Raw genomic sequence first — 22,520 nt, forward strand, 5'->3', positions numbered from 1 at the left:
CTACCGAGCCAAACTTGCTTATAATTAGTGTTCTAAATCTAGCATCCAGACATGTAGAGAAATGTTGACACAGTCAATACCTTATTAATGTGTTAATTCATGGAACAGGAAGAATTGAAGATCAAACTGCAGCATTTACAGAAGAAGCTCGACCACTTTAAACAAGTTAAAACAACCAGTGATGGAACTGCCCAACACATAAAAGTAAGTTATGGATTGTTTCTTTTAAAACAACACTACATGTAACAGAAACTAATATCATATATAAACTAAGACACCATTGTGTGATGACATGTGGTATTACAGGTCCAGGCCCAACACACAGAGAGGCAGATCAAGGAGGAGTTTGAGAACCTTCACCAGTTTCTAAGAGATGAAGAGGCAGCCAGGCTAGCTGCACTGAGGGAGGAAGAGGAGCAGAAGAGTCAGTTGATGAAGAAGAAAATTGAGAAGATGAGCAGCGAGATCTCATCTCTTTCAGACACAATCAGAGCCATAGAGGAGGAGATAGGAGCTGATGACATCACCTTCCTGCAGGTAGGGCCCATGCTTTATCTTTGTTAGTGAACCTCTGACACCAACATCTGATTATGGAGTCTACAGAGTAAACTTCATGTTGTGAAGGACATAGAGAGGCTGCCTGGCAAAGTGTATGGGAAGTTTATTTAAGTTTAGTTGTGATGAGTTATGTTTAGTTATGGTTGGCTGACATGGTGCATGAGGATCTTAGTTAGGATGGCAAGGGTGGCAGGATACACAACAGTGCCCAACTGGCTGGTGACAGCCGCAACACACGTGACATGCTTGTACCCAGGATCTGTAAAGCACTCCTTCATGATACAACATGCGCTGTCTGTAACCCAGTTTTATTGATGTTGGGAATTGTATGTTTAACAATGATGAATTATGATAGTTATGTTGGATGGCTTGGTGTATGGTGATTGTTAGTTATACAAGCATTGTAAGGGTGGCAGGATACAATAGCAGTGCACAACTGGCTGGCGGCAGCTGCATCAAGCACCGTATGCTGTACCCAGGTTCCATAAAGGCACTCATTCACGGTACAACATGACTGTCTGTGGCCCACTCCTGCTAAACACAACAACATGGCCAGCAAGAAGTGCTAGGGCCTAACTCTAACCCTATCCACACATGAGCAAATCATTTTTATATTCGGACTGACTTTAGATGTGGAGCAATGATGCCTAACCCATCTCCCTCTTTAATTTCACAGAACTACAAGAGCACAGTGGAGAGGTGAGTGATCTGCCTCTTGTCTCTCTCTTCTCTGTGGTTCTGAACCCAAACCCACAGCAGCACTGACTCCTGAATGTTATTCCAGAGCCCAGTGCACACTGCAGGATCCAGAGAGGGTTTCAGGACCTCTGATCAATGTGGCAAAACACCTGGGCAACCTGAAATTCAGAGTCTGGGAGAAGATGCAAGAGATTGTTAAATACAGTGAGTTCAGATCACACACACACACACACACACCTCCTCATTTCTGCTCAGTGTTCTCCTCCTCTCTGCCTCCTCACCATCACGTCTCTGTGGGCTCCACATGAATCTGCTCTCTAAGGTTTAGTGACGCCACAGACATTCTGAGCTGCAGGCTGAGCTCTTTGCTGTTCAGCAGGTTTGACATGAGTTCACTGTTGCGGAGAAAATAGCAACTATCTTACAACTCCACAATCAAGAGTCAAGAGGCTGAATGTGTAGATCTGAGGTTAATCGTAGTCTTCTAAGACAGCAATAGAAGGTGTTGAAGGTGATCAACGTAGAAAGAAAATCACTCAGCAGTCTTTTAGTTCCTCCCATATTCTTGTGTGTGGCTGTACATGTGGCCAATCAGAATTATCTCTGTCTTTTTACTTTACCCAATTTGCGAACTTGTTAGCGGGTTGGGTGCTGCCACTTCCCAACTTCCGGGATAACTCGTGGTTGAAGTCAATTTGAATCATTTTTACAAATGGCTGACTGCTGAGGAGGCAGTTTGGTAATTATTTGGTTCCGCCATTTTGAGTGAGGCTACCTAATGAGTTGATGTGCTTTCTAAGGTGTGGGGTCATTATATCACTAATATAAAGATACAATGACCACAGCCATACAGCAGAGAAATCAGCTGACTCCCATCCCATGTAGGTGGAGGCTTTTTTCACATTTTTCAGCATGGAGTTCAAGTGATTGTGGAGCTGTGCAATCTTATCTTACTGCCTCTGGGGACATGCAGGCCCTTTGCAAACTCAGTTCATAACACGCACACACACCAGGAACATAGAGAACAGTGGCTCTAGTTCAGGGTGAGTCCAGTGCTGGAGACTGGCAGGCAATTGAGCTCCACCTAAGGGGGAGTCAGTCAGGAATGGCCATTTGAATGCTAATAAACCTGGTGTCAAAGGGCAGAATACAGAGCATAAAATAAAATAATGTCAGTAATATAAAGCACTTCAGTTCAAAGGTGATACAAACAGGAAAACAGCAGTATTTGGTTTATCAGTGTGCTTCAATTTTGTATTGATGACTGATGATAATCAAAACCATCATCATCATCATTCTCATCATCAGTACTTCAGCTGGATTCTCATGTGTGTGTTCTCTCTCTCTCTCTCTCTCTCTCTCTCTGTAGCTCCTGTGACTCTGGATCCCAACACTGCATACACAAAACTCATCCTGTCTGAGGATCTGACCAGTGTGAGACTCAGTGATAAGAGACAGCAGCTTCCTGATAACCCAGAGAGATTTGATAAGGGTCTCTGTGTCCTAGGCTCTGAGGGCTTTAACTCAGGGACACACTGCTGGGATGTGGAGGTTGGGGACAGTGATGTCTGGGCCCTGGGAGTGAAGACAGAGTCTAGTCAGAGGAAGGGATTGAGTGCCCTCAGTGGGGTCTGGCGTGTGTATCATAATAATGGTGCATATAAAGCACGCTCTCCATCCCAGCCCTTCACTCCCCTCACAGTGAAGCAGAAACCCCAGAGGATCAGAGTGCAGCTGGACTGGGACAGAGGAAAACTGTCATTAACTGACCCTGATAATAACACACACTTACACACTTTCACACACACTTTCACTGAGAGAGTGTTTCCCTTCTTTTGCATCTCAACGCTCAGAATCTTACCAGTGAAGGCTGCAGTAACAGTAGAGCAGCTCAGCTAGAGTTCAGACACCTGCTGCAGTTCATCTCCTGTACAAACACTTAATCATTCAAAATGATGCCCATTCAGTTATACTTTTAAAAACATGTGTGGTAACAGGCGTATTGGAACTGAGGTTTGTCATGCTTACTGTCTGTAACTTCTCCAACTGTTGTTTAGACTGTGGTTTACCTGAAGTTTGTGGATAGAAGTTTCTGTAAAATGAATGAATGTAAATGTAAAATGTAATAGAGTCTTCTGTGGGAATGTGGAATGTTTTTGTCCCTGCCAGCATTCCTTGTTGTAATCACTGAGACTGATCAGGAGATGGAACAGGAATTCCTCTACATCACTGGTCTTTCTAACTGGAGTTTAACTTTTATCTCTGTCTAACTGTCCAAGTGTTGTCAATTGCATGTGTGTCCAAATTAATTTTGAATAATTAAAGACTTGTCATTGTATACCATATTTATTTTGTAGAGAAAAACATTATTACTTTCAGTGAAGAGACATGTAGTAATGGCTGATGTCTCCATAATGAAATATATAAATATCAGGTCAGGCTGGGACTGTTGAGGGTGCAGAGTTTATCCAACCACAATGGCAATTTAGCAGGACGAGTCACGACAACAGCGTCCCCTAGAGGAGAAGAATGATTCCACAGGCTGTCCTATAAGAAGTGCTTTTGGTCTGGGGCAGGGGTGTCAAACATCCGGCCCACGGAGTATTGGTGAAATTGCACTTGTTTTTCCTTAATACATTTCAAGGGTTGTGAATCAGAATGTCTCTTAAGAATATGGAGCTTCATGAGTACTACCGTTTTGTAATATTTTTAATCGATCCAGTAATTGCTTCAAAAACAGCATAAATGCGATGTCTGCTCCGGAGGCAGAGGCGCTCATTGCCACAGGCAGCAGCACTCGCTGCTCGCTTTGTGACGACGTCAAACGTGTCACAAAGTGAGGGCATCTGCAGAGGAGAGCCCAGGCAGATAAACAGTGGGCTTATGTCTTGAGTTTTTGGTCTTTATGTTTTCTAGTTTATTGTAGAAAGACCTTAACCCTGTAAGAGACCCCTGGTTGTAATATTACAACGTCACTTTTATCTCCCCAAAAAAACACATTTGCAAAAACGTTTTTTGGGGAAAGACCACATTTACATAGTCAATGGGTCCTATTGTCTTGCCTTGCAATGCCATTGGATTGTAAATGTGTATATAGGTGTGGCCATAAGGCCATGAACTCACTCTACCTGCAAACTTTCTTGGAAGCACATCTCCTTGTTTCATTCAACTGGGTATATTAACATTGAAGTAAGTAAATTCCATGAAATATTTTTTTGGGTGATTGTTAGAATATGTAGTTCATGTAAATGTAACGGAGGTAATCTTCCCCTCGCTGTCTTTCTCTGCGTTGTGTAGTTTTAAGAAGGACACCGCCACCGACCTGATAGACCTGCTGTTTCCTGAGACATGAAAATGAAGAAAATAAAATCAATCAGACAGCTCCAAACAAACTAACGGTTGAAGCAAGGAGAGGGTTTAACACAGACATGTTATTTCAGACAAAGGGTTCCTTTAACAGACAGTCACAGCGCAGCACAAGACACACACAGGATTACACAGATTGACACACACACACATACAGTAACCCATGGGTCAGACACATAACACAGACACACACACATACACGCACATAATCAATTTCCACATTCGAATGAAAAAGCCCAAGATCCTTTTCATACACCCTTTGTGACCACCAGCACTCTCTTGTTTCTCTTGAGATTTAACGTGAGAGATTCTCAGTGGCAAGTAGACCTGTAAGGAGCAAATGGCCCTAATGGAGCTCAACATGGATCTCCTAATGGAGCCTGGTAGGTCCTGATGGATTGTTATTTAGAACAGGGGGGAGAAACTCCGAATGGAGATTCTAAGAAGCCTGAGATGTCTAATCCCACACAGGGTAAGTACCTGATAAGTACTATACATTAAAATAGTGCTTAGCTAAAGAGTGCTGGTACATAGTATTTTAAGTGGCTTGCCTGATTTGTGTTGACAGGAGCTGAGCGACTGGCTAGCTTCTGTCTGATTGATTTTATTTTCTTAATTTTCATGTATCAGGTGTACTTTGCATGAGTGCCTACATGTATGCTTTGTACTTTGATGTAACCTGATGTTAATTCTGATTAAGTATATATGTTAGCATTCTGTCTGCTGTATTAGTTTTTGCCCACTAATTGGAATGATATGTTTTACTTAATTGATTGCATTATGTCTTTTATAGTGCGTACGTATCATCATCATACTATTTTAATGCAATGTATCTTCTTGAGTTGTCTGTTTAGTTTGCTTGAATAAAATAAAATAAAATGAAATACACTTCTTTGCAGTGCTATATTTTGATCCGTACTAATCAACAAATCCTCTTCAGGTCTATCAGTTAGGATTGATGTATAGTAGGTTGTATCTTACTTTTTTACAGTACAGTATATTCCATGTGTATGGACAAACAGGTTTCAGCCTGTTTGTTATGATTAGCAAGAAAGGCAACAACCTTGTGTCAGTTATTGTCTTGGAAGGTTGTCAACACACTCTTATAATCTAGTATTCTTCTTATAAGTTTTTATGATTTTAAGATGGATTGACTTCAGTGGGCCTCTGTAAGCAGCAGTGAAACGACAAATTAATTCTGTAATGAAATATTAGAAAGAATGGATTAGATCCATTGGAGCCTTTTGAGGAATATATCAGAGAGTACTGGTGTTATTTGCCTTTAATGACTGATTCTATTTCTTAGATTTAAATATATTAGATTCTATTTCCTATCCCTTGGTGGCATCCTTAGCAAGCTTTCTGCTATGAAGTAGTGCTGGACAGACGTAGTGATACACTTCCCACAATCTGCTTGGTGTGCGGCTCACAGGCAGACACTTAACCACACTTACATCTAGCTCCTTTAACATTGTTTTCACATGCAATGCTGATGGTACACTGACAAAAACTCAAATAAACAACCAAAGGTTAAATATAACAGAGGGAGAAGGACTATTGGAGGTGACTAACTGTCCTGTCAATGTTCGCAGTTTAAAGTGACAGACTGTACCCAATGTGGATTCAATGTAAAGCTTGTTCGTTTTTTACTTCATAATATGTGTATTTCTGTTTGTGTGTCTGAGAGGGGGGGTTGAGGTATGGCATCAGATAGACTTAAATCTTCTCAAAAACTTTCATGAGAAAATCCATTTAGTCAAGATGTAGGTCTGTCTATGTAAAATAAATACTCCTAATTAAATTAAATTTGGTCAGTAAATGAGGGAGGTCAGTTTTGACCCACAACACAGGAGGTGAATGTAGAGAAAGGGTTAACTAACTACACTACCAGTTCCAACGAGGAAACAGCTGCAGCACTGTCCAACCAGAAGCCTTTATGACTTCATCTGAGCCCCTCCCTCAGAAACTCCTTACGCGAAAGAGAAAGTCAAGTTGAGAGACATGTTGCTGTCCAGTTCCATTTGGCACATTGTCCTAACATAGCATATGCTATCTGTATGGGAAAGGATCATAAACAGGAAACAGTACCTGTGAATATTGTCTTGGAGTCTTGTCTCATTTAATTTCAGTGAATTTTCTGGTTCAGGGTGACGCGAGTTTTCAGACAATTGAAAGTGAAAGCAAAGACTGTCGGACATAACTGTAGAGCAACTGCAACTACCAGACAAATGGCATCCAAGTCCTTTTCAGAAGATGATTTATCTTGTCCTGTGTGCTACAATATCTACAAGGATCCTGTTCTTCTGACCTGTACTCACAGCATCTGTAACACCTGCCTGCAGAAGTTCTGGGAAACCAAAGGATCCAGGGAATGTCCAGTCTGCAGGACAAGGTGCTCAAAGGAGGAGTATCCTCTCAACCTGGTTCTAAAGGACTTGTGTGAGACTTTCCAACAGGAGATAAGTCAGAGAGCTCCATTCTGCAGTCTGCACGGTTCTGAACTCAAGCTTTTCTGTAAAGATGACAAACAGCTTGTGTGTTTGGTGTGTCGAGACTCAAAACTCCACAACAAACACAAATTCAGTCCTATCAGCGAGACAGCACTTGAGCGTAAGGTAAGATTAGTAGTCATCAATTGTTTTCATATTGTCAGTGACGATGGTCAATCATATGGATTTTATTGGTAAACCTTCACTGTACAAAACATCTCTTACAATTACAGTTATTATATTGTCTTGAATGCAGTTGAAGGCACCTTGATCAAGATATCAAAATTAGCTGTTTGACTTTTGCACAGTAATTGGTAATACTTCACTCAAATGTAGCTTGTTAAGTGGTGAAACATTATTATGTTTAATAATATCTTAACAATATATATATATATATATATATATATATATATATATATATGTGTGTGTGTGTGTGTGTGTGTGTGTGTGTGTGTGTTATATTCATATACAGTGTATATATATATATATATATATGTCATCCTGAAAGAACTATTAACACTGTGGTGAGCAGAGACATTTAATGGATCACAATCAGCTACCAAGCCAAACATGTTTATAATTAGTGTTCTAAATCTAGCATCCAGACATGTAGAGAAATGTTGACAGTCAATACCTTAATAATGTGTTAATTCATAACAGGAAGAACTGAAGATCAAACTGGAGCCCTTACAGAAGAAGCTGGACAACTTTAAACAAGTTAAAACAACCAGTGATGAAACTGCCCAACACATAAGAGTAAGAGTTATGGATTGTCTCTTTTAAAACAACACTACATATAACATAAACTAATATCTTATATAAACTAAGACACCTTTGTGTGATGACATGTGGTATTACAGGTCCAGGCCCAACACACAGAGAGGCAGATCAAAGAGGAGTTTGAGAAGCTTCACCAATTTCTACGAGATGAAGAGGCAGCCAGGTTATCTGCACTGATGGAGGACGAGGAGCAGAAGAGTCAGATGATGAAGAAGAAGATTGAGAAGATGAGCAGAGAGATCTCATCTCTTTCAGACACAATCAGAGCCATAGAAGAGGAGATGGAAGCTGATGACATCACATTCCTGCAGGTAGGGCCCATGCTTTATCTTTGTTAGTGAACCTCTGACACCAACATCTGATTATGGAGTCTACAGAGAAAACTTCATGTTTATGAGGAGATGAGGAAGAGAAAGATTCAAACTTACATTACTTACACACACAATGGCAACAGGGGCAAGGACAAACTCCCTGTTAATCAGGAAGAAATGTTAAGCAGAACCACGCTCGTAAAGGGGGGGGGGGGGGTGGTGTCATGCATGTGGCAAATGTACACAACATACATGTCGTAAATGTACACAGCCTACATGGGGTAAATGTACACAGCCTACATGGGGTAAATGTACACAGCATACATGGGGTAAATGTACATAATACGTGTACATACTAAGTGTATTACAAACAAAATATGTTTTATACATGATGACAAAATTGGTAGTGGAAAAGGTGGGGACAAAGCATTCAAGTATTGAACTATGAACGTGAACTATTCATGTTTACTTGTATGAACAGAACTTTGAACTAGTTCATGAGAGGTGTGAACTTGCACAACACTGTAAGGGTGGCAGGATACAATAGCAATGCACAACTGGCTGGCGGCAACTGCAACAAGCACCATATTCTGTACCCATGTTCCATAAAGGCACTCATTCACGGTACAACATGACTGTCTGTGACCCACTCCTGCTAAACACAACAACATGGCCAGCAAGAAGTGCAAAGGCCTAACCCTAACTCTATTCACACATGAGCAAATCATTTTTATATTCTGATTGACTTTAAATGTGGAGCAATTATGCCTAACCCATCTCCCTCTTTAATTTCACAGAACTACAAGAGCACAGTGGAGAGGTGAGTGATCTGCCTCCTGTTTCTCTCTTCTCTGTGGTTCTGAACCCAAACCCACAGCAGCACTGACTCCTGACTGTTATTCCAGAGACCAGTGCACACTGCAGGATCCAGAGAGGGTTTCAGGAGCTCTGATCAATGTGGCAAAACACCTGGGCAACCTGAAGTTCAGAGTCTGGGAGAAGATGAAGAAGATTGTTAAATACAGTGAGTTCTGTTGCGCATTATCACACACAAACACTCCTCTCTGCCTCCTCACCATCACGTCTCTGTGGGCTCCACATGAATCTGCTCTCTAAGGTTTAGTGACGCCACAGACATTCTGAGCTGCAGGCTGAGCTCTTTGCTGTTCAGCAGGTTTTACATGAGGCCGCACAGCAGAGAGATCAGCTGACTCCCATCTCATGTAGGTGGAGGCTTTTTTCCTTTTCATCATGTTGATCTTCAGCATGGAGTTCCAGGAGTGAGTCCAGTGCTGGAGACTGGAGTGGTGATCAAACCTCCTCATACTCTCTCATCCTGCCTCTGGTGTGACATGCAGGCCCTTTGCTCAACTCAGTTAAGCCCATAACAGGGGCTTCATCATCAGTGTAGCCAGGAATGGGATAGAGAACAGGTGGCTACAGGGTAATGTGAATGTCTGTGTGGGACTTGGGTTTGAGGTCATTTTCCAGTTGTCTCCGACTCTAAAACAATATTACACAAACTTTTTATGTCCACTGAATTAGACACACATGGAATCTATTTATTTTAATGAACATTTTTTAAATGTAATTCAAGCTGTTGACGCCCCTGTGTCATCTTATCATTGACTGAATGCTGGTGTACTGGGGACATGTCTCTTCGAGCAGTTGAAACACATACAGGTCAGAAGAACATGATCCTTATCCCCACGGCACACAGGACAGGATAAATCCTTTACTGAAAAGGACTTGGATGCCATTTGTCTGGTAGTTGCAGTTGCTCTACAGATATTTCCGACAGTCTGTGCTTTCACCCTTGTGTCTGAAAACTCGAGTCAGCCAATTAAATGAGACAAGACGACAGCTACTGTTTCCTGTTTATGATCCTTTGCTATATAGATAGTATAGGCTCTGTTAGGACGATGGGTCAAATGGAACTGAACAGCAACATGTCACTCAAGTTAATTTCCTCATTCAGGTGGGGAGTTTCTGAGGGAGGAGCTCAGATAAAGTCATAAAGGCTTCTGATTGGAGAGTACTGCTGATGTGTCCTCTCTCTCTCTCTCTCTCTCTCTCTCTCTCTATCTCTCTTTCTCTCTCTCTGTCTCGCTCCCACACACACACACACACACACACATACATACACACACACACACACACACACACACACACACACACACACACACACACACACACAAACACACACACACACACACACCCACACAGAGTTGGGCTCTGCCTAAGGGTGAGGCAGTTCTATGTATGAGATGTGAGGGCATACGTATGCAGACACCTGCAGACAGGAAGGGCTTGCTGCTCACAATGGCCATTTGAATGCTGATACACCTGGTGTAAAAGGGCAGAATACAGAACATAAAATAAAATAATGTCAGCAATATAACTCACTTCAGTTCAAAGGTGACACTAACAGAAAAACATTATTATTTGGTTTAATCAGTGTGCTTCAGTTTTGTATAGAAGACTGATGATAATGAAAACCATCATCATCAATCTCATCATCAGTACTTCAGCTGGATTCTCATGTGTGGATTCTCTCTCTCTCTCTCTCTCTCTCTTTCTCTCTCTCTCGTTCTCTCTTTCTCCCTTTCTCTCTGTAGCTCCTGTGACTCTGGATCCCAACACTGCAGACCCACAACTCATTCTGTCTGAGGATCTGACCAGTGTGAGACTCAGTTATGAGAGACAGCAGCTTCCTGATAACCCAGAGAGATCTGATAAGGGTCCCTGTGTCCTGGGCTCTGAGGGCTTTAACACAGGGACACACTGCTGGGATGTGGAGGTTGGGCACGGTAATGTCTGGTGTGTGGGAGTGCAGCCAGAGTCTACTCAGAGGAAGGGAGTGAGTGCCCTCAGTGGAGTCTGGGGTGTGATTCATGCTTATAGTGCATATGAAGCACACTCTCCATCCCAGACCACCACTCCCCTCACAGTGAAGCGGAAACCCCAGAGGATCAGAGTGCAGCTGGACTGGGAAAGAGGAAAGCTGTCATTCTCTAACTCTGATAATAACACACATCTACACACTTTCACACACACTTTCACTGAGAGAGTCTTTCCATCTTTTTTATCTTACTCACCTCTGAGGATCTTACCAGTGAAGGCTGCAGTAACAGTAGAGCAGCTCAGTTAGAGTTCAGACACCTGCTGCAGTTCATCTCCTGCAGGAGGGAAACACTGAACACTGATGATCAGGCAACATTTTTATTTTTGCAATTTGTTCTGTCGGCACACATTTATTCACATAGAAAAATGCATGTGTGATATACATGCATCTGAAGTTGTGGTGGTTATTATATTTCAGAGTTATAGCATTTTCATGGGGAATGCAAGAAGTAATCTGGTCAATTCAGCACTTCATTCTGATGATTGGTTATGGAGCAGATGGGACAAGAATTTCTCCTTATTTGTTTCATGAAATTACTAGTTTTCAGAAACCATGATGGGCACCTGTCGCCTAATAACCTGATATCTTCATGCCTGAACTGCTGTAAAGATGAGCTTATAATGATGATTGGCTCAAAGATTATGTTTCATATCTAGAGAAATGATTACATTATTATATATCATATTATTATATTATCATAATCTTTGCCATGTTAATAATATCTGCAATCTAGAATATTCCATAATCTGTGTCATGTCATTTATATCTGTAATCTAGAATATTCCGTAACTGTCTAATGAAAGCTGGTGACATAGGCATCACGCTTTACACACCCTCAACATTCCACATCTCCCAGTTTCTGATCACTCACTCCACCCACAGAAGGATGGGTAGGGATGGACAAACATACTGATACACAATCTGATTGGGCTGGGGAGTATGGAATCATTAGCTTGCTAGCCAACAGCTACATACTGTATTGCTTCATTAACATTGTTGTCATATGCAATGCTGTTTGGCAACTAAGAAAAAAACACTCAAATAAACAACCAAAGGATAAAATAAAACAGAGAGACAAATACTACTGGTTCCTGGGAGTGAAGACAGAGTCTAGGGATGGAGTGCCCTCAGTGGAGTCAGTTGGACAGTCAGCTGGACAGAGTGGAAATGGCTGGTATGTGCATCGAGGAAGATGTTCAGGGGACCTGCAGGGCAGGTGTGTGAGTTTGATCAGGGGAAGCAAGGTCAGGTGGTCAGGAGAGATGGGAAAGGACGAGGACATCTGGTGGACTGATGTGGGATTGCAAGTCTGAAATGGAAATAGAGGTGAGTGACGGGAATATGACAAACAGAAATGTAATGCTGCTAAGGCTGTGTGGTCCATGTACGGTCTAAAGAGCAGCGCTACATGAAAAGGACACTAGAGGGCGATCTTGCCCACAGCCACAAGTGGTTGTTCAAAGAGAGTAAATGGGCTTAGATTGCACAGTGCTACTTTACATTTAACCCAGGATCCTATAAAAAAAAACATCCTGACTGATCAGCTCTGAAGAAATTCAGACACAAATAAATCAACTACAATGTTCTATGTGTGTTTAGAGTCATATTCTCATTGCTCTACTGGTTGAAAGCAAGTTTACCTCTGACATAAGAAATGCATTTTGCAGGAAGGCGTGTTTCATCATTTATTAATGACAGTTTCTCTGGTCTCAGACAGGTTGCCTAGAAGGCCAAGAGGATGGAGGTGGAGAAGGATTCGGGATCTGTCTGACGGTTATGAAAGGGCAGAGAAACTATAGACTTATAGAAAAGGTCTCTTTCCTGTAGATTCATACGCTGTAGAGATATTGTTTCAAGTGCTGTGATTGAGTGAAGATGTGTCCGCCTCAGCAAAACCTGTATACTTCAGAGGCACCCATGTGCACGTCCGTGTGGGCATTGTGAGAGGCCGTGTCCACAGAAGCATTCTTGAGCCCATACTTGAGACTGAAACTGTCAAAAACTGTCAGGATTTAGTGTTAGTGGTGTTACCGCAGAGGCTTCAAAGCTCTGTCCAGTTCAACACATCACTTTCACCCCCTTTTCTCCAGTCTGAAAAACCTTATCACTGCCCTGCACTTTCACTGTGCCCTGCTGACCAGTTCTCCAAAAGCACTTTAACTGCCCTCTTTTTGACAGATAGGATTAGGACATCGTGAGAGACGAACTGACAGAGAACCCCCCCAAAAAAATGCACTCAATGAGAAACACAATGAGAAACGTGAGATTGACAGACTGATCAAACTTTTTGAGGTGAGATTAATTTATTTGGATGCTAGCCTGAAACAGGACAGATTGATGACTGTGGGCATCTGGGAAAAACTACAAATCTCTGTGAGACAGGGATGACACCAATAAGGTTACATCCTACGTCATATTCTTTAATAAATAACATTGGCAGGGATGTTTATGATGAAAACTAGCGAGTTGACAACTTTCCAAACATCAAGCAAGCACAACACAAGACAGCTAAGTTATTACTGATTAGTCCAACAGAAAGAAGGCCAGCTTGGCATCTGACTTGCATCCCTTTGTCTCTTTTAGCTCTCGCCAATGAGTCAATGCCATTCCGAGACCGACTCTTGTTCGATCTCTTACTCTGTTTTTTTCTTCCTCGTTTCCTTTGACAATGTCTTCCTCAGTTTCTTCGTCGCCTCTGCCATGATATCTGTACAGAGAATACTGCCATGATATCTGTACAGAGAATACTGCCATGATATCTGTACAGAGAATACTGCCATGATATCTGTACAGAGAATACTGCGCTGGCCTCTTCTTACAGTTAGCAGAAGGGTCTAGTTGTGTGAAGTGCTGCCATAAAGCATAGCGTAGTTCTCATGAGTGGTGCCATAAAGCATAGGGTAGTTCTCATGAGTGGTGTCGCACCCTGTCCACCAAAGTTTCATAGTGCAATATCAGGCACACCAGGCACGCTGTGGCAGGTGGCACAGACACCATTATTAAGTCAGCGCACCACTAAAATAGCTGTTATTTTAAGGTCAAATTGTTGCACACACACACACACACACACACACACACACACACACACACACACACACACACACACACACACACACACACACACACACACACACACACACACACACACACACACACACACACACACTTTAAAGCGAGAGTGCTTTATGCCTCTGCACTACAGGTGACAGCAGCTGACTTCTTTCTCTCTCAGAGTATTCTGTTGTCAGTAACAACCATTCACTCCTGGCTAAGTGCCACGGAGAAGCACAGGAAATGTTTACCTGGATGAAAGCCAGACACTTGATAAAGAGGAGTGGCACGATGTGTTTTAACCTCAGGTGGTGCGTGTTTCAAACACTTCATATGTTCAGGAGCTGCGGGGCGTTTTTGGTTGCTCATGGTGACCTACATATTGTTGTCTCCCAGGAGCGCCCTGACAGAACCAGATGTGAAACAGAGAGGGGAGAGTGCATGCTCTCCATCCCAGCCCTTCACTCCCCTCACAATGAAGCAGAAACTCCAGTGGATCAGAGTGCAGCTGGACTGGGACAGAGGAAAGCTATCATTCTCTGACCCTGATAATAACACACACCTGCACACTTTCACACACACTTTCACTCATCTCTGAGGTTCTTACCAGTGAAAGCTCCAGTAACAGTAGAGCAGCTATTTTAAGGCAATGTATCTTGTTGAGTTGTCTGTTTAGTTTGTTTTGTAAAGCACAATGCAATATCTAATGAAATTAAATGAAATACAGTTCTTTGCAGTGAGAACTGAGAAGAATACAAAATATTCCTGACATGTAGAAGAATCAGCTAATTGTAGCCTCCTCAGTAAAGCTGGCCAGGCTAAAGGCAGATGTGGCCCTGTGCACGCTAAGGCTAATGTGAATTAATAAACCACATTTTGATCCGTACTGATCAGCAAATCCTCTTTAGGTCTATCAGTTAGGATTGAGCTCATACTCTACTAGGTGGTATCTTACTTTATGAAGTGTGTTTTTAAAGCATATATGTAATGTGAATAAATAAACCACATTTTGATCCGTACTGATCAGCAAATCCTCTTTAGGTCTATCAGTTAGGATTGAGCTCATACTCTGCTAGGTGGTATCTTACTTTATGAAGTGTGTTTTTAAAGCATATATGATGGAAATGGATTGTATTCTCTATTTGTTTCAGCCTGTTTGTTATGATTAGGAAGAAAGGCACCAACCTTGTTTCAGAAGGTTGTCAACACCCTGTTATAATCTAGTATTAGGCAATAAGACTGGAAGGCATTAACTGAGAACACTCTCTGTCGTATCCACCATGGTTGCTGAGCAACAAGGCTTTCTTCTATGAAGGGAGAGGAAGTAGTGCTGGACAGACGTAGTGATGCACTGCCCACAATCTGCTTGGTGTGCAGCTCACTGGCAGACACCTAACCACACTTAAATCTAGCTCCTTTAACATTGTTTTCACATGCAATAATGTTTGGTACACTGACACAAACTCAAATAAACAACCAAAGGATAACATAGAAAAGGGGACAAAAGGCTATTTGGAGCTGACTAATTGTCCTGTCAATGTTTGCAGCCTAACGTGACTGTACCCTATGTAAATTAAATGTAAAGCTTGTTCGTTTTTTAACCTTATAATATGTGTATTTCTGTGTGTGTCTGAGAGGGGTGGGGGGAATGTGACACATTACAAATTATTTTTGTTAGAAAATCCATTTAGTTAAGACCTAAGTCCGTCTATGTAAAACAAACATTCCTATACAATTTGGTCAGTAAATGAGGGAGGTCAGTGTTGTCCCACAACTCAAAGGGGTGAATGTGTAGAAAGGGTTAACTACGGTAACTACACTACCAGTTCCAACAAGGAAACAGCTGCAGCACTGTCCAACCAGAAGCCTTTATGACTTTATCTGAGCTCCTCCCTCAGAAACTCTGCACGTGAATGAGGAAGTGAACTTGAGAGACGTGTTGCTGTTCAGTTCCATTTAACACATCGTCCTAACAGAGCATATGCTATCTATATCGGAAAGTATCATAAACAGGAAACAGTAGCCGTGAAGACTGGAATATTGTCTTGAGGTCTTAAGTCTCTCGTTTAATTTCAGTGAATTTTCTGGTTCAGGCTGACGCGAGATTTCGGACAATTGAAAGTGAAAGCAAAGACTTTCAGGCATAATTGTAGAGCAACTGCAAATACCAGACAAAATGGCATCCAAGTCCTTTTCAGAAGAGGATTTCTCCTGTCCTGTGTGCTACAATATCTACAAGGATCCTGTTATTCTGACCTGTACTCACAGCATATGTAACACCTGCCTGCAGCAGTTCTGGGAAACCAAAGGATCCAGGGAATGTCCAATCTGCAGGAGAAGGTGCTCAAAGGATATTTATCCTCTCAACCGGGTTCTAAAGAACTTGTGTGAGACTTTCCAGAGAGAGGAGAACAGTCAGAGAGAACCATTCTGCAGTCTGCACGGTTCTGAACTAAAACTTTTCTGTGAAGATGACAAACAGCTTGTGTGTTTGGTGTGTCGAGACTCAAAACTCCACAAGAACCACAACTTCAGTCCCATCAGTGAAGCAGCTCTTGAGCGTAAGGTAAGATTAGTCATCAATCGTTTACATTTCGTCAATGATGTTGGACAACCATATGGATTTTCTTGGTAAAACTTCACCCAGAAACCCACCTCAACTGATAGTCGTGTGGTTGTTGTAGTGTTCTTCCCAAACCACTAGGTATCATCATGTCCCGTTTGTCATTTTTCCTCTCTACTGTTTTTTTGCACAGTAATTGGTAATACCTCATTCAAAATGTAGCTTGTTAAACAATTCATGAAACATGTAGTTAATGTATTTCTAAAGAAATGTTTTAACTCTAATGATGGGCATATACAAGATCATGAAATTACATAATATTTATGAGGAAATAATTGCTACTGTGCTGGCTTAAAAAATATATATATCTGTAAGCAACTTTCAATATCGGTATAAATGTTACATATGATATTCCCATCTTTTTAAAATGAGACAGCACACAGGAGGCAAGCAAAGAACACATGTACAATTCATATTTCAATTTAAGGTCATCATGTTATGTTCCACATTTAACAAAGAGCTTTTATTATTAAGAACAAAGCAAAACAATTTCATGCACTATTTGGATTCCCTTGACATGAAAGGTTGAAACGCTATTATGTTTAGTAATAATAAATAAATATATAAATATATATATATATATATATGTGTGTGTGTGTGTGTGTGTGTGTGTGTGTGTGTGTGTGTGTGTAAATATGTCATCCTCAAAGCACTATGACACTGTGGTGAGCAGAGAAATTGAATGGATCAGAATCAAGCCAAACCAAACTTGCTAGCATCCAGACATAGAGAAATGTTGACAGTCAATACCTTAATAATGTGTTAATTCAGGCAGAACTAAAGATCAAACTGCAGCCCTTACAGAAGAAGCTGGACAACTTCAAACAAGTTAAAACAACCAGTGATGAAACTGCCCAGCACGTAAGAGTAAGTTATGGATTGTTTCTTTTAAAACAACCCTACATATAACAGAAACTAATATCATATATAAACTAAGACACTATTGTGTGATGACATGTGGTATTACAGGTCCAGGCCCAACACACAGAGTGGCAGATCAAGGAGGAGTTTGAGAAGTTTCACCAGTTTCTACGAGATGAAGAGGCAGCCAGGTTAGCTGCACTGAGGGAGGAAGAGGAGCAGAAGAGTCAGATGATGAAGAAGAAGATTGAGAAGATGAGCAGAGATATGTCATCTCTTTCGGACACAATCAGATCCATAGAAGAGGAGATGGGAGCTGATGACATCATATTCCTGCAGGTAGGGCCCATGCTTTATCTTTGTTAGTGAACCTCTGAGACCAACATTTGATTATGGAGTCTACAGAATAAACATGTTTATGATGAGATGAGGAGGAGAAAGATGCGAAATTACACTACTAACACACACACACACACACACACACACACACACACACACACACACACACACGTACACACAAATGTACACACAAATGTACACAAAACAAACAAACACACTGTAGGTGAAACCGGGGTTGCTACATTAGTTTAATTAAATCAGTCTCATAAAATGTAATAATCATTAAATTTAGTATTTAATATTTTATAATTAAATTACTAAAATAATGGAAAGCTCTAGTTGTACCACTATGCTACAGTCTAAGTATGGTATCACAATACTATAGTACTACAATATCACTACAAAGTCTATAACACTTCATGAAACAACCAGAGAAGTGAAGGCATTTGAGAGCATGTGTGGGTGTGTGTGTGTGCGTGCGTGTGCAGGTATGCGCGGTTACGCGCTAACTGGCGAAAGAGGGAGAGGCTATGCGCAAGCGCACAGGCGATAGATAGTATATGCGTGAATGAATATAGTGCGCCGGGCATCACCTAGATTGGGGATGGTCAGCGGATGCGAGTGCAGATCCGAGGCCAACTTTGCCTGTTTTAGGCGCCAATTTAAGTTGGAGGATGGGCACAAATGCAATGAGTAGACAATGGATTCTTACCTCGAGGGTAGAATCCAGGCTATAGGCCTTTAACGCAATACAATATATATAAGCAGCACTTAAATCGCGATGTGTACGTGTATACGTTCAGATGGTGATTGAGGGAGTTAGAGAGAGAGAGAGAGAGAGAGATGGTGCATGCACGTTCTAACAAAATAGCAAAGTAAAAGAAAGCAAGAAACCGTGCAAACTGTGAATTACAAAGTGCGCATTTAAATCATAAATTAAATAAAACAAGGATACTTTCACACATATATTAACACACATATAAGACTAATCTCTGCCCAGATGTCAGCCTTACTTGCTCTTGCTCAGCGTTAAATGGTGTTTTACGGAATTCCACGTGAACAGCGCGGGGCGCCGATTCGGGGAGATGTCCGTGATCTTTTCTTAGCAGCCCGTCAGCTGGAAACTCGTGCAGGCATCGTGTTGGACGTCCGATCGGTTTAAGGATGTAGAGTTCTGTGTCGACGTGAATAGATGAGGAGGGATCCGGTCGCCTTCTCTTATTCAATAAACTGCTGGGCTGCAGTATAATTCTACCGGTATATCTTAGGCTGCAACTAAACGAGTCAAAGTATTTTCGTAACTTCGGCCAAAAGTTCAATACGATTCGTTGTTGCGTGGTCCTTTGTTCTTCTTCTGCAGAGAGGGTATCTCTTAAATGAATGGTATTTACTGTTGTAAAACCCACCGCCAGAGAGACAGATGTTTGGGTTTGTTTCAGGGAATTTTTCACCCTTTACCAGGACTGTATTAACCTCAGAATTAAGACACACAACCAAGAATATAATAAATAACAGACTTTTACTCTGGCAAAGAGGAGTGCATGGTTTCAGACCGCTCTTCAACATACACTCCTCCAAGAGGAGTGCAGTGGTTGCAGACCGCTCGTCAACCCATCACTGACTCTCTGGTAAAATGTAACAGACTTTATGGAAAGAAAATGTTCACAGTTCATACATGACACTCCCATGGTTTTACTATCTGGTCTTTGGTTCCCAGAGATACGAATGTTTACCTAAAACCCCCAAACCCAAACTCTGGGTCTTACAACAATAAATCAGTCTTAACCTAAACATTTCATGACACCTCTGAGTTCCAAATCTCCCTTTCTCACAGACAGAATTCCTCTCACAGAACAAAGGAACATCTGAGACTTCCATTTAACAAACTAATATCAAACTACACATATCATGATAATAATTATATAGCATATTTCTTTCACAGTTTGCTGTGGTTTTAAAGGGAAAAATGCGTCACTTTTTTTATCACCTTGCGGTGACCAATACGGAGTCAATGAAATGTAGATAAGAAAGTCAAAGTGATAATATAATTGTGGGTAATGTAGTCTATGGTGGGACATTCACTTACCCACATGCAAACACACACAGACACACACAGGCTACCGCCAAAACAATACAATCGTATCAAGATGCTTTTGTAATTCCTACACCGTTCACCTGATTTGGATGTACATACCCTCAAATTAAAGCTGAAAGTCTGCACTTAAAGCACATCTTGATTGTTTATTTTCAAATCCATTGTGGTGGCGTACAGAGCCAAAAAGATGAAAATTGTGTCAATGTCCGATTATTTATGGACCTGACTGTACACACAACATTGGTAGTGGAAAATGTGTGGACAGAGCATTTAAGTATTGAAGAACAGCTTAGTGGGTATACAGTGTGCTCATAGGGTTACTATTACAAGGGTAAGTAGAGTAATGGAACAGAAAACTATGTCGATGGTGGCAATTGTTTACATTGCAGTAGGTAAAATAAGTGTATGACAGTGTGGTGGGGGTGGGTCATGAAGGCTGAGGGTTTCTGCAAGTAAGTCAGGTGGAGAGATTACGGCATCATCCCACAACGAAGATAGTCTGGACTAGGAGGGGAAGAAAGAAACAAAGTGAGTGGGTAGTGTTCAATTTAATGAACAGATAAGGAGATACATTTAGGTAAGAATTTAACAGTAGGTAATATGGCCACATTATCAGTATCAGTATCAGTATTAGCAATAGGATATAGAAGGAGAGGGAGAGATGGAGGTTGCCTGGCAAAGTGTATGGGAATTTTATTTACGTTTAATTTTGATGAGTTATGTTTAGTTATGGTTGGCTGACATGGTGCATCAGGATTTTAGTTAGGATAGCAAGGGTGGCAGGATACACAACAGTGCCCAACTGGCTGGTGACAGCTGCAACACACGTGACATGCTGTACCCAGTTTTATTGATATTGGTGATTTAATAGTTATAGTTTAGTTATGTTGGCTATGTTGGTGTATGGTGATTGTTAGGTATACAAGCATAGTAGGGGTGGCAGGATACAATAGCAGTGCACAACTGGCTGGCGGCAGCTGCAACAAGCACCGTATGCTGCATTCACGGTACAACATGCGCTGTCTGTGGCCCACTCCTGCTAAACACAACAACATGGCCAGCAAGAAGTGCTAGGGCCTAACTCTAACCCTATCCACACATGAGGAAATCATTTTTATATTTGAACTGACTTTAGATGTGGAGCGATGGTGCCTAACCCATCTCCCTCTTTAATTTCACAGAACTACAAGACCACAGTGGAGAGGTGAGTGATCTGTCTCCTGTCTCTCTCTTCTCTGTGGTTCTGAACCCAAACCCACAGCAGCACTGACTCCTGAATGTTATTCCAGAGCCCGGAGCACACTGCTTATTCCAAAAATGGTTTCAGGAGCTCTGATCAATGTGGCAAAACACCTGGGCAACCTGAAGTTTAGAGTCTGGGAGAAGATGCAAGAGATTGTTCAATACAGTGAGTTCAGATCATACAAACACACACACAAACACACACACACACACACCTCCTCATTGTTTCTCAGTGTTCCCTTCCTCCCTGCCTCCTCACCATCACGTCTCTGTGGGCTCCACATGAATCTGCTCTCTAAGGTTTAGTGACGCCACAGACATTCTGAGCTGCAGGCTGAGCTCTTTGTTGTCCTGCAGGTTTGACATGAGGCCACTGTTGCGGAGAAAATAGCAACTATCTTGCAACTCCACAATCAAGAGTCAAGAGGCTGAATGTGTAGATCTGAGGTTAATCATAGTCTTCTAAGACAGCAATAGAAGGTGTTCCATGGGTCAACGTAGTAAGAAAAAAACTGAGCAGTCTCTTTTAAAAGGAACCTGTGGCCAATCAGAATTAGCTCCGTCTATTTACTTCACCCAATCAAAACTTGTTGCGTGTTTGGTACCTCTCCCAACTTTCGGGGATACTTGTGGTGAAGTCAATTACTGTAAATCCTCAAATAAAGACCGGGATTCAATGAGAGGCCGGGCTTCAGATAGTAGCCGGGGGCGTGGTCGATACGGACAAATAAAGGCCGGGCCCCGAATACAAGCCGGGGGTAAAAAATGTAATTGAATGCATTTCATAAATACATGTTCTCCTCATGTTTAATGTTGTTGGCTAATTTCATGGCTGTTTGCAATAAAAAAAGAAATGTTTCAGCCTATACAAGGCGAATTTGTTATTATACAGTTACTTGCCTAAACGATAGAAGACATTCCTCCAAAATACCTCTTTTTAATGATTTTGTTGCCGTTTCGTGAATTCCGCTAAGATTTTTTCTTTTCTTCAGGCTAATAGAACTTTAACGTTCCAGGTGTTGCGTAGCAACCTATTACTTGCTGACTTCAAGTTACAATGACTTTCCGCTACGTTAAATGACCGGACTTCTTTCGGAATGATATGAAATATATGAATTAGAAGCACAAAACCCGTTGCCAATGACAGTGGTCATTAACTTTTTGCAGTGGTGAATATCAAAAAATTACAGACCTGCTAACG

General features: G+C 41.6%; 1 protein-coding gene across 2 annotated transcripts; it reads left to right on the forward strand.

Moving 5' to 3' along the window:
* The first annotated feature begins 6,604 nt into the window (after positions 1–6,604).
* Positions 6,605–22,039, forward strand: LOC122133458 (E3 ubiquitin-protein ligase TRIM35-like). Of its 2 annotated transcripts, none has more exons than XM_042709706.1 (5): positions 6,605–7,238; positions 7,773–7,868; positions 17,752–17,982; positions 21,259–21,281; positions 21,367–22,039. In XM_042709706.1, the coding sequence occupies exons 1-5, from the start codon at positions 6,852–6,854 to the stop codon at positions 21,623–21,625; spliced, it is 996 nt and encodes a 331-aa protein (XP_042565640.1). In that variant the 5' UTR covers positions 6,605–6,851; the 3' UTR covers positions 21,626–22,039. The 2 variants fall into 2 exon arrangements, with proteins under 2 accessions (XP_042565640.1, XP_042565638.1); XM_042709704.1 differs by lacking the exons at positions 6,605–7,238; positions 7,773–7,868 and adding exons at positions 16,043–16,725; positions 17,554–17,649.
* Positions 22,040–22,520: the final 481 nt, after the last annotated feature.

Source organism: Clupea harengus, chromosome 2, assembly GCF_900700415.2.
Source record: "Clupea harengus chromosome 2, Ch_v2.0.2, whole genome shotgun sequence".
In the NCBI taxonomy this organism is placed as follows: Eukaryota; Metazoa; Chordata; class Actinopteri; order Clupeiformes; family Clupeidae; genus Clupea; species Clupea harengus.